Source organism: Pterocles gutturalis, unplaced genomic scaffold (assembly GCF_000699245.1).
Source record: "Pterocles gutturalis isolate BGI_N339 unplaced genomic scaffold, ASM69924v1 scaffold14672, whole genome shotgun sequence".
Classification (NCBI taxonomy): Eukaryota; Metazoa; Chordata; class Aves; order Pterocliformes; family Pteroclidae; genus Pterocles; species Pterocles gutturalis.
Genome location: NW_010112971.1, coordinates 38,593 through 52,033, shown reverse-complemented (window position 1 = coordinate 52,033; position 13,441 = coordinate 38,593). Strand labels below are relative to the sequence as shown.

At 39.5% G+C, this 13,441-nt stretch overlaps 1 protein-coding gene across 2 annotated transcripts; it reads left to right on the top strand.

Annotated features, from left to right (window-relative positions):
- The first annotated feature begins 642 nt into the window (after positions 1-642).
- On the top strand, positions 643-13,200 carry FAM198B (family with sequence similarity 198, member B). 2 transcript variants are annotated; one of them, XM_010074276.1, is made up of 5 exons: positions 676-1,192; positions 1,259-1,639; positions 8,539-8,750; positions 12,328-12,554; positions 12,850-13,200. In XM_010074276.1, the coding sequence occupies exons 1-5, from the start codon at positions 676-678 to the stop codon at positions 13,055-13,057; spliced, it is 1,545 nt and encodes a 514-aa protein (XP_010072578.1). In that variant the 3' UTR covers positions 13,058-13,200. The 2 variants fall into 2 exon arrangements, with proteins under 2 accessions (XP_010072577.1, XP_010072578.1); XM_010074275.1 differs by having other exon boundaries at positions 643-1,639.
- Positions 13,201-13,441: the final 241 nt, after the last annotated feature.

The following is a 13,441-nucleotide window of genomic DNA, read 5'->3' as shown; positions in this document are numbered from 1 at the left end:
TCTATTAGTGAATATATGCATATTTATCTGCTACAATGACTGTTGCTTAATATTGTATAATTTACAACACTTCCACACCATGAGGTTTAGTGGAGACTTTGTCTCATAAGAAAAAGATGATAATGATCTGGGTTTGACAAGCTTTTCTTCTGGAAACACTGTTAGCTGAGATTGCAAATTGAGCCTGTATTTCATTATTTTCATGTTTAATTTATACTGTAATGAGAAAGTGAAAGATGTACTCTGACATATTTCTAGATGCATACTGTCTCATCTAGAACTTATGTCTCTTAAAAATATAGAACCACAGATGCCATATGTGAGTAATGGAACAAAATGCTACTACTCTTTCTTTTTGCAGTTTGCAAAGGAGATATTTTTAGACTGCAAGTCAGTAAACTTTGCTTACATAGCTGGCTCCATTCATTCTCTGAAACCAATCACTTCCCCTGTGGTGGCTGATAAGAATTTAACAGCTTGAGAAGGTGGAGTATCAGCATCCTTAGTGCTAGACACATTCCCAGGCATTATCAGTAGCCTCTGTCCATCACCCATGCTGGAAGCTATTTGGAAAAGGAGAAATAGAAATTGGGGAAGGGAAGTCATGCATCATCATCCTGTCTGGAGCGTGCAGAAGACTTTATGCTGTTTTCATCATGTGTATTCACTAGAGAAATGAGCACCTTTGATCAGCCAAGTAAAATCAAAAACTTGTTTATTTGCTGCCTGTGCCCCCCACGGGTGGTGAGGCTCTGGACCTACAGACGCCCAAGGACAAGGAGGAATCTGCTAGTGGGCACTGCGTGCGTGATCTACCTGGGATTCCTCGTCAGTCAAGTGGGTCATGTTTTACCCCAGCACAAAGGAGGACACCAAAAGATCAGTTCCAGAAGTCTCCAAGATGCAGCCCAAACTCCTTTTCTGGGCATCCCACTGGATGGCACCCTGTCACCACCCAATTTCCAGGAACCCCAGCTTGGTGGCAATGGGACCTTGCTGCCACCCAATGTAGTTTATATCACCCTACGGTCCAAGCGCAGTAAGCCTGCCAATATCAGAGGCACGGTGAAGCCAAAGAGCAGGAAGAAACATGCAATCCCTTTGTCCTATGGGCAGCACTTTCCAAAAGCTGCTTTTAGGGGCCAGGAAGAGGCCTTTGCCCAGCAACCAGGAAGGGCCATGCATGCTGCGGGCACAATGGGAGCAGTGATAGCTCTGGAGACAAGAAAGCACCAGCTGGATGAACACAGGCATAAAGAAGTGGCCATCAGGGAGAGGGGTCACTGGAGACCTGGGAGGATTTCTGGAGGAGCAAAGGCACAGTCCCAGCCTGAGGAAAGCAATATCAGGATTTACAGCGAGAGCTCTCCCTCTTGGCTGAGCAAAGAAGACATCCTAAACATGCGCATGCTCGCAGATTCTCAGATAGAGAGCATCCAAGAAGCACCTTCTCACAAAGCAGTCCTCGTAGTTTTTGCGAGGGGCCCCCATACTGCAGGAACTGCTTGTGACCAGGGGCACTGTGGCATTGTCAAAAGACCCCTCGACATGAGCGAGGTGTTTGCCTTTCATTTGGACAGGATCTTGGGACTGAACAGGAGCTTACCTTCTGTAAGCAGAAGATCAGAGTTCTTCCAAGGTAACACATTCCTTTGGCTTTCAGCTTGCAGGTGGGATGCTGAGGTTTCCTTCCCCTTCTCGTCTTAACCACAGGGCAGCAGCCACCTTTAACTGCTGCGAGCCTGAGAACTAACCCCATCATTACAGGGAAGTAAAGCTGGTATCCGTGTGGAGTTTCTGCAGTGCAATTATCCTGTTCAAAGGACACAGTACCCCAAAGTTCAGATCAAATACCAGTATGTTGCTCTGGGCAGTAACAATTTATCTTCCACGAGAGTCTGGAATGAGAAAAAAAAAAAGAGGGAGTGATCCATACATCACATAACATTGTACAGACTGCCTAAAGTGAAACCAGTGAAAGAAATTCCAGAATACCCTGGGATTTGTTGGGTATTTCTCATTTTTTAAAAAAGTTTTCTCATCTTTTAGATTTGACTTGAATAAAACGTTGTTGAAAGTGAGCATGAGAATTCACCTCTCAAACAGATGATAGGAAAGGGGGTTTGTATATAGTCAGATAACCTACTTGGAGGGGTAGGGGAGCTTCCTGCAGAAGCTTGACACTACTTTCATGGTACTAACACCTCTGGGAACTGAAAAATTTCAGAGTGCTTCCCTCTCCCCTGGTAATTAAAAAAAACCCCTACATTTCAGTGAATCCTGCTGTAAATTTTGAGGTTCATCACACACATCTATATATTATGCCGACAAAGAAATATACACAGTAAATATCTTACCATGCCTATTACATGATTGGTATAAAGTTTTCAATTAAAAATTTTATTCTTTTTTCTTTAGTGAAATTAAAGATAGATTTCAGACATGTGAGTTGGAAGTCTAACAAGATAGCAATGTTAGAAGTAAATATGCCTTCAGCCTAACTGCTATTTTTGTACAGTCACAAATCACAATCCAAAAGGACTACGTTGCATTTTAATGAATCATTGCTAAAGTGGCTAGCTATGTTTTTGCTGTTCCTTTCGTGCTGCTGAATTTAGCTTATACAGAATATTTTTGTACCAGTCTGCATTTCTTAAAAAAAAAAAAAAAAGTGATGCAAGAATGATTTCCAAAATCTGACAGCAGGATGAAGACCCAGTGATCTCCTCTTTCTTCCTGCTTTGTAAACCTTCCTTTTGGCAGCCTGTACAACAATGTGAATGAGGATCGAGGAATAACAGTTTGGAGGCTTCTGAATATTATTCATACTTGCAGAGCATGGAAGATACATTATGCCTAGTTTATTTTAGGAACAAGATTTATTGCTATAGAGCTGTCATAAGGCATTAAGGTAGTTCAGTTGGAGGAACTCTGCACAGTGTGACTGCAGAGATGACAGACTGCATGCCTCTGAAAACTGCTATTAGGCTAATTGTGCATTGTGTTGCTCAGTGTCTGTCACCTTACAGTATGTTTTGGACTGTCTGGGACAGTGTCATTCTGTCCTCTCTAATTTTCTTTTCCTCATAACCAGCTATGTTTCTACAGCAAGAAGAGCGTTGCTAGGTGATGAGAAGAGAAACAACATTAGCTGGAAAAAAAAATGAAGTGAGACCAAAATAAAGGATGAATAGAGCATTTGGGACAGTTACTGTACCTTGGCTCTCTCCATTTCTTTAGCCTAGAAATGCACTGGAGCTCAGATGCCTAATATCTGCTTGAGCTCATTACTATTTACATGCTTGTGTTTGGCATACCCTGGAAAACGTTTGTGTTGAGAAAACGAGCAACATTATATTCTTAAAAATAATCTGAATGATTAGTGAGCTCATTTCTATAACCCATAGACATTTAAGTTAAAATTAGGTGGGTACTGTAAAGTTTTTTACAGGGCAGCTTGAGTGAATCATGGTTGTTCATATGGGAAAGCAAGCAATGCAGGATTAGAGACTGTACATGTGTGTATGAATGTGCACAATTTCTGGGCTGACATATCTCTCTCCACGACACATCCCTTTCGCTTGCCTCAGTTGTGATGTGATCTAACAAGACATGTTTGATGTAGCATTAAAATCTTAAAAAATGGACTTTTCAAAACTGTCATTCATTTTGTCAAGATCAGTTTCAAAGAGCCACTTAGTAAATCCCTGTACAGGTTCTGTTTCCCCTACTCTCACAAATGCCCCACTAATTTTTTTTTTTTTTTAAGTCTAGCAAAATATTGTGTGCAAGTCCTCTGTCTGCTGCCCTTGCATTCCCTAGTTAATTGTAAAATCTTTTAAGTGTTAACTGAATTTTTATGGTTTATCTGATTTTTTCCATCATGGATGGAAAAATCAGGTATGACAACTCTGTCATATTTTTGCAAGGAATTGGCCAAACATAAAAAGCCTGGGGAGTACAGGTGGGCAAAGCCCTTTTTAGGTCTGCGTTACAGGCTAGAATAGCATGAGTCTGGGCACAGGCAAGCAGTCATTCATTATACCAATTGCTACCTACAAGGAATGAAAAATGTCAAGAGCTCCAAAACACCTATAAACAAAGATGGATAAGCCTCTGAAACAGCAAGAAATTATCATGAAACTCTTGTCTGTTGTGGAGTAAATGGAGGTTATCCTTGCATATCTGAGTTTGGGGATGGTCACATTAATACCACAGGACTGAGAATCTTCATTATCTGATCACCCCGAGGAACAGGAGTGACCTTGCTTGGTGTCACAGCCCTGCCTTCATTTGCACAGACGCTAAGTAAAATGACTGCATGTGCTGCCTCTAGCTCAGCAACAGTGTTTGCAGGGTAGGACAATGCCAGTGTGTGTTACTGCTTGAGCTACCACTGGAGTAACTTGGGCTGGAGCAGACCTGCTCCTGCATTGCAGCTGACAGCTGTAGGGATAGGACTCTGGCTCCTTCGATTGTAACAACAAGGCTGAGCTTTTTACTCAGCTTTTGGTACAAAATGTGCAGCTATTGCTCCACAGTTTTGTTGTGCCGCTGGCTGAGGGCCTCAATTAAAACATGCAACAAACTCTCCCTCTGTGTAACACCTTTCATGGTTCGTTTAGTGCAAAGAGATGAATGACGTGATAGATGCTCCACTGGTTGTACTTGTCATTTTGCTTTACTGGCTTCTACATGATGATAAATGGACCCATAGATTTTCTGTGTTATACCCTACATTATCAGCCTGCCCTTGCCATCCCGTCAAAAAATTATGAAAAAGCAGACAGAGATATTATGAATCACTAATGTCAGGGCAAAGAATAAGATAAACCTAACTCTGCCTTATGCATTCAGAACATTCTAAAGTACTTCAATTTATTTTTCTTGTTTTCTGTCAACCCAAACAACTTACACTATAGTGTTGTACCTCTCAGAGGGTCACCAAAGGTCATGTTTCAATATTTTGTTGGGTAGGGAAGCTTGTGCATAAGCCATAATGCAGTACATAGTCTAGAGAGCAACTGATGCACATTTCACGCATTCCTTCTGACATCCATATGAGCACAGGACAGAAACATTGCAAATAAGATGCAGACAGAAGGAAGAAGAAAAAAAAAAAAAGCCTAACTTCTCTCTGCTTTCTGCTTCTGTCCCTTATAGTTTCCTTCAGAACTTAATCGTAAACTCTAAAATTCAAGTAATGCTCTGTATGTCAGTCCCTCTCATCTTTCCACACTAAATTACCCCTTCCTGCTAGTACACAGGCAACTAAACTCTTATTTCAAATGTGGCAGTGGTAAGCTGTACTGCTCTGTGGGCAACAATGAGGAGTTTGAGAAGGGGCTTTAACTACATCATGAATGATTTGCTCTTTTTAGTGATATTCTTGCAGGCATGTTTGAAAATATTTTCTTTCAAGGAAGCTGGAAAAAATGCTGTAGATACAAGTTAGAGCACAAGATGGAAGAGTAACATTTGCAAGAGCATCTTTGTGGTTAAGAAGCACAGAGATTGTTTTTGAACTGGTGTGTGTGGGTATCTGAGATGATGCCTACATTGAAGAAGCCATGCAGTGATACATTAACTGCACGAGGCAGTTTCAGTACCTTGAGGTAGTCTAGTCCCAGCAGTCTGAGGTTTCACCTGTGTTAGCTTATTCAATTTAAGATATCCTGAGCCAGTAGTTCTAATATTTTTAGAAATAATATATATTTTTAAGCATAAAAATAATTACTAGGAAGCTGGTTCCGACATGAGTTTTGAAAAATCCCATACAATTTTACAGATCATCTTTAGATAGTCAATAAAATATATTGTTCTAAAATGGCAGATGAAAAGAAAACTAAGACAATCAGCTTTGGGCAAGATCCAGTGCAATGCGGCTGCAGCAAGAGAAGAGCAGTAGCCCTTTGTGTTAATATATAAAGCTGATTAGGAAAGAAGCACATGCACAACACTGCACTTATTCTGAGGTGTGCCCCACCTCCTCAGTTTTGGCTGTGGCAAACTGGAAGCTCCGATTCTTAGCCAGGCCTTACTTATCACTGTTCAGTTAACTTCAGCCCCATCTTCACAAGGTTTGAATCAGAAGAGCTCCACCAATTTCAGTGGAGTCATGCCAATTCATGCAGCTATGAATCAGACCCCTTATCTGCTTTAATTCAGCATCTTCATGTTTTTCCTGCAAGTGTCAAAATTTTGAGTCACTGCTCTTTACTGAAGCTGCTGTTTCATATTCCTGTAATTCAATTTATCTTACAGAGTTGAAAGATTGTATTTTGGCTCCTCTTTTCTGCTCCCACTTCCTCTGAAATGCAAACATTTCCTGTATTTAGCCTTAGTCTTTTAAAAATGTTTTTGTATCTTAATGGAAACTGGCAAGATATTATTCATATTTTTCAATTATTTATATTACTATTGTTTATCATGTCCCTTTTGGGTAGACAGGAGATGTTTGTTTTGTTAGAAGACCATTTATTTATTTGGTTTGTGGAAGAATTCGTGAATAGTTACATAAGCTGTTATTGGAGATATAAAAGTAATAGATCAGACTTGGTCCTGAAGAAGGCTGTCCTTTTTTTTGGTGACAATTCCCAATGCTTATAGAGACTTTCTCCAGCTGTCTTGGAAAGGAGGCTTAGCCAATGTTTGACCTGACTTGGCTAAATCTGCAATACAGGTGATAGAGCCAGAGCAAGGGAGATGGTGAGATGGCTAGGATTCCCCCAATTAATTTCCTAAATACTTTGAGGAGCGCTCAGTGTTTTTTTGGTTTTTTTTTTTTTTTTTTTTTTTTTTTTTTTTCCCAAGCAGAGGAAAGTGTGGAACATGGTGCTGATAAAGGTAGTACTGATCCTAGTGAAAGGGAGAGATTGATGTTCCTAACGGAAGAACACTTTCAGTGTTCCTGAGGAAACAGTGGGCAGTTAAAGCTGCACATTGGGTTGGCTTGAGGAGGACTATCTTGTGTGTGCAAGCCAGGGCAGAGAAAAGATCAAGTACATTCTGATTTTGGAGAGGAGTTTGTTTTCCTCTTGGGCTTGATTGCATCTGGGGCCTGTAATGCTCTGTCGGCAAACACAAGATGATTCTCTACGAAGCTGGGCAAAGGTCATTTCTTACGTGTTGTTTTAGATCAGTCACAGTTCTTTGAACAAGTTGCTTTTTGATTCAGCTGTATGGAGATGTCCCTTTTTTATCAGTTCTTGCTGCTTACAGATGGAACATTCACATTGGCAGCTTTTACCTTGCCATTGGCACTGATAGCCATTTTCTGTGTGCCATTCTCTGTCTGGTTTGCCTCTGGAGAAGAAAGTGCTGTGGTTCTCTTTGCCTTCATGCGAGTTTCTGAAAGCTTCTTTTCAGATGTGTCTCTGGCTCTTTGGGCACATGGAAGACAAAGAACCAGTTTAGGCTGCATTTAACTATGTGATAAATTGTGGAATAGTGTGGGCTTTAGGTTCATTTACCTTCAAGATTAATATAAATAATTTTTAAAGCTTTATACATGTTCCAGCACTTGCTGCTTAGTAAATAACAGCTTTTCAGTTAGATGATTCCTCTTCTCTGTACAGATACATCATATTTTGGTCTTCTGTCTACACCCAAAAATATAAAGGATTTATTTGTTCTCATGTATATAGAAAACCCAGTCAATCCTGGGTCCTTGACAGTTTAGGGCAGCAGCAGCACTGCATCACCAAAGAAAAGGAGAGTTCCACTTTCCTGAAAAGACAGATATGCCTGTTTCTTGGTATTGGGTGCAATATATTTATCAGTTCTTATATTGGGAAAGCTAGTTTCTTCCCACAAAGAACTCTGAACACTTGAATTCACCAAAGCTAAGGCCTTTGACTTAGTTTCAGGGAAGGACAGAATATTCTCTACACAGAAGGATTAAAGAATTGCACCAAAATAGCTGCTGTATAAAACAGATCTCATGTTATACCTGGATAAAAAGAATTACTTGTCAAGGTGTTTATTCATGCTAAGCTCAAACTCCGTAGTATTCTCATATATAATTTCAGAGCTGTGAAATCATACATTATAGACCTAGAATACTAAAGATAACAAAATAAATCCACTTTGAGTATAGGATTTGTAGTGTTTCTATGCCCATTATACAGAAAAAATACTTTGACATAAATTTTCAGCTCTTGTAAATCATGAGTTCACTGGAGTCAAAGGAAAATTACATTGCTGATTCACAGTGGCATTGTAGTCTCTTAATCTACCTACAAGCTTCTTAATAATCTGGTTTAGTATATGGTTTTGTACATTGATCTCTTGCTTCAAACAGAAATCCTTCCATACACTGATAGCATTTATAATATCTGTGCCTCTTTCATTCCTGCAGTGGGTGGTTTTATATGTGGAATAAGACCACATTAACCAAAGGATGTCAAATTATTAGTCCCTGGACATTTTTTCCTGCCACATCTGTAAAATGGTGTAATTATTGATGCTGGCAATGCCTAAAGAATAATCAAGTCTGACAGTATTGCACTATACCAGTGATTTGTTTTTCTTTTTCAGACGGTCAAGCCCATCCTGTTATTCTCTGGGATTCCTCACTGAGTCCAACAGATAATACCCATTCTTCAGTGAGATTAACCTGGGGACGATATCAGCAGCTATTGAAACAGAAATGCTGGCAGAATGGTAAAGTTCCCAAAGCTGAGTGGGGCTGTACCGAAATCCATCATCATGAGTGGTCCAAGATGGCACTCTTTGATTTTCTTCTGCAGGTAAAACATTTACTGAATGCAACTAGCTGCCTTAAAACGCATGTGAGCACACATGGGACTCCTAGAAAAGTCATTTTAGTTTATTTATGTCTTTATTATTAAAGTATCCAAAATGCAACTTATAATCAGAGATAGAGATCAGGAACTTAACAAATTTTCTAAAAGAGGAAGGCAAAGGCTTTTGTCTTGAGACATCTTGTTTTACCTCACCTTGAGGGAGGCATACTGTTTCTCCTTGTCTCCTTGTTTCTCCAGTTCTTGACTACATTCACAACTGTAAGCCACTTCTTTTACTTTGTGGTCCTTCCTGCACTGCCCCAGCCCCCAGAGTGGGGATTTATGTGGCTTTGGTCAGCAGAAGTCTGGATTAAGAGAATATTTGTAGTGGCTAATTTTCCTTCTTTTTAAAAACATAGGCAGGTGACTTAGTAAGGAAAGAGCAGCAACTGATGAACAGTGTGGCTGCTGTTCCTCAGCTAGGTATTGCAGATGATCATTAGCTCTCCAGATAACACCAAACTAGGGCTCTGCCTAGTGGTATCGTAATGTGTGGCTACAGTTACAACAGTTATGTATTAGATTATTAGTACACTCCCTGTATTAATAAGGACTGAACTGAGCCACTTGCTGGAAGCTAATTTTACAGCTTCCTGAGATATGGCACTACTTCCAATTGTTCTTGCCTGCCAGACAAGTCCAGGTGACTGAGCCTCTTGTAACACTTATCAGTTTATTTAAAACTGCAGCAAGCACTAGTTTTGTGCACTGTGTTTGGTTGTTCATATAATTCAGCTTTTTAGAGAGTTACATTTCTTGAAATATAAAAATCATAACTTGTCTTTTTTCATAAAAATCATAACATATCCTTCTCAATCCTGTTCTAAAATTAATGGATTTTTTTTTGAGTTATATTTTTTCAGACTTGTTATGTTAAACAGCACATACAATTATTCTCTAAAAACAGATTGTCACTTGTCTAATAGTTCCATTTTTAATCTCGCTATGAGCAAGTAATTCTTAGAAACTGGCATAAAGCCATATGTGGATTATTCTGATGCTAAACATAGTAATGCCCCTATAGGAATAGTACAGATTATGTCAGACAGTTAATGTTTTCATGCTGTTGTCTTCCTGAAGAGTTTAAAAATTCTTATGAGTTCTGTGCCAATTTCTAATTTTAGGGTCTTCTAAGACAAGTTTTTAATTTTCATAATAGAACTCCTATTATCTATAAAGAAAGGTCAGTTAAAACAGGATACAACTGGATTGAACTCTACATGAACAAATTATTCTCATAATAGTAGCTGATATCAGTATGATTCATACCTCCAGTTGCCTACCAGGCAAGAATGTATATACTAGAAAGTGAGTGAAAGTGGGTCTCAGATTTCTTAAAGATTAATATTTTATCTTGGTGCTTTCAGACTTAACTTTAAAGTTTATCAGCAGTAGAACATGAAAACTCTAAACCAAAAAATGCCAAGAAGGTCATCTGTGCTTCACGAGTTATTCAGAAATAAAGAATAATGGTGAAACATTATTCCCTCCAAAGAATGGGTCTGGTACCTGTAATAGGTTAATCTCTGGTTTCAAATGCTATAAAACATTGGAGCAGCCTGAAAAATGCTTATAGCCTTCACTTGCCTCTGCAAGAACTCAAGTAAAATAAGGACATTAAATGTAAAATTACCACTTTAATTTTGGGGGTTTGGACCTCTCATGTACATAAATACATGACAAAACCCAATGCTAAACTGTTAAGGTTGTTGCAACAATTCCAGAGTGTCCCATCATTCTGCATTAACACTGGAATAATATAAGATATTACGAAGAGGCTGTCTGTAAGACTGTGCTCTCCTTGTCTGTTTAATGCATGTACTGAAGTGTGGTGCAGATGAATTAGGGCTATACATCAAAGGAGTCTGTCTGGAAGGCCTCTGCTTCATTTTTTGGCAAAGCCTGTGGATAATTTGAATGAGAGATCCCATGAGCTGGAACACTGCAAGCAAAACGGGCTCTAGTGCCCACAAATGCTGAATGCTGGTAATGAAAGGAGAAAGAAAAGAATTCTGTTGCTTTCCTGAGGATTTTTACAGTTAAAACAAACACTGACACCAAGGCTGGTGGCAACAGTACTACATAGATAGAAAGAAACAAAACAACTCTCAGACTTTAATGTGATGAACAAGATTAGGAGGCCTTTTCAACATGCAATGTAGTTCTACATCAGTAGAAAAGTCCTAACAGTTTGCTTCACTGGGGTGTTCCAAAAAATAAAATTGTAATTTTAGAAGGCTGATGTGAACATTAATGCTTTTATACTTAGAGCAGTTTGAAGAGTTAGCAGCATACAACAAACAGGGACAGAAAAAATGGTTTACCTTTGATAAGCTACGGATTAAGCCTTAGATGCACCAGGCTGGACTTCCACTCTGTAAGCACCTGTCAGCAGAAGCAGGGCTGCTCCTTGCAGAGATGAGCTGGAGCCAAGGGCAGCCTCACGGCAGGCAGGGCCAGCCCAGCAGGAAGGATGCTGGAAACCCACTGGTAGCCCAGTGAGCATCAGGCACAGACAAGGCAGCAAGCCAGCTCTGAGGTCAGTGAGTAGGAACCCCAAGCAGCAATCCAGGACCATCAGGTAGCAGGACAAACAGCAGAAACACCCAGCCCAGAAGGGCTCAGAGGAAGGCTGAGATGCCAGGCTGGAGCTTAAATAGGGCTCTCATGTGTGGAGGTCCCAGGTGAGGCTGCTTAGGGCAATTAAGGCTTATTTGTGCACTCAGGGTCCTGGCAATGTTGTGTATTTACTCTCATCTAGTCAACAGGGGTAGAAGCACTTTCAAGGAGTGATGTAACCTTCCCATATTAGATGGTTATACTAAAATGGCATCCTTTGTTCCGGAGGTGCCTTGTCCTTGTCACTGTTTATGAAAGCGAACATAAACAACTAAGTCAGAAGACATACTTTACATTTACACCACTAAAGTTAGACCAGATGTATTCCATCCAGCTAAGTGCTGTGCAATGAATAAGCAAGGGTTTGCATGGGGAAAAAAAGCCTAGACCATCATGTCATTAAAGTATATACCACAGTGCAATTCAGGGAGACTGCTCTGAGATTATAAATGCATTCTTCTTGCATTTTGTAGCTTCTGATGGTTTGCTGTGCCCCTTACTAATCTTGTTACTTGTTTTGCGTACTGTTAGTCTAATGAGTCCCACAAAATGGAGACTCTCTGTGTGTGTCAGGCTGCGCTGTTTATTGTTCACCAGAAGGGAAAACACAGAAAACCTACAGCCTTCTGAAAAAAAGGGGACTGTATTCACCATCTTGCTATTCCAGTTACACAGTGGTATTGTTCCATTATTTTCAAATAATAACTACTGACGTAACAAATCATGGCTATAAAGTGGATAAAATGTGCAGCCTGGGAAATTGCTTCTAACAATATGTGAAGTATGGGGACCAGGTCTTCAATGCCATTTCACTGTTGACTTTAATTATACTTGTCCTGACACTCTGCCCAAAATGCTTTCATATTGTTTTCACTTGGCTCTCTGCTGTACTTTGTTTTAGATCTATAATCGACTAGACAGAAACTGCTGTGGATTCAAACCTCTCAAGGAGGATTCCTGTGTGCAGCAAGGACTGAAGCTGAAATGTAGTGATGAGGATGCCATTGACCTGACAAACATAGTTCAGAGAAAGCATGATCGAAGGCACTTGGCATTTATAGACAATAAGGGTTTCTTTGACAGAAACGAGGACAATCTTGACTTCAAAATACTACAAGGAATCAATGAGTAAGTTTTGAGTTATTAATTTTATAGAACGATTGATAATTTCTTCCCAGTTTGAGCATGAGACACTAAGTTACTGGAACAGATAACAGCTCAAGACATTTACAGGATGTGCCTAAAAATGTATGAGTAATCCCACTGATGTAAAAGATACAATTAACATGCATATGATTAGGCATGCATGGACTTCCTTTGCTGAGTTGCAGTCTATAGTAATAGAATTGATTGCTAAACCACAACATAAATTTTGCAATTCAGAGTGATGGCAAAGCTGATGAATTTCTTTGTGCTTTTCCAGATTCCCTGAATCTGCAGTTTCAGTGCTGAGGAGCCAACGTTTACGTGAGAAGTTGCTTCAGTCTTTATTCCTTGACAAAATATTCTGGGAGAGCCAAGGAGGCAGAAAAGGAATTGAAAAGCTTATTGATGTAATAGAAAGGAGGTCCAAAATTCTTCTTACTTACATAAATGCACATGGAGCCAAAGTATTGCCCATGAATGAATGAAGCAGTCTTGTCTCTATCTGAGAGACAGACTTTAAAAGAATTTGTATGAGGCAAAAACTGATGGTAAAATTGGTTTAATTCATGGGCTTATTTAATTTTTATTTTTTCCAAACTTTCAAGTTTAAGTAAGAAATCTTACAAGGTTTAAATGTCAGCTGCAGCTCAACACAGTGCAGTCACTTCTATGTCACCAGTGAAATGAAATTAAAAATAACAAAATGGTACAATAATTTAATGCAGTGATATGTAGGTACCATGAATACGCCTTCTGTTACACTGTTTGAAAATTATCAACAGGATCTTCTAGGCTGGATTATTCTTGCCTCCCTCATTCAAGACAGTAAAAGTTTTATTGCAACTTTAAATGGGAACAGAGATTTGTAA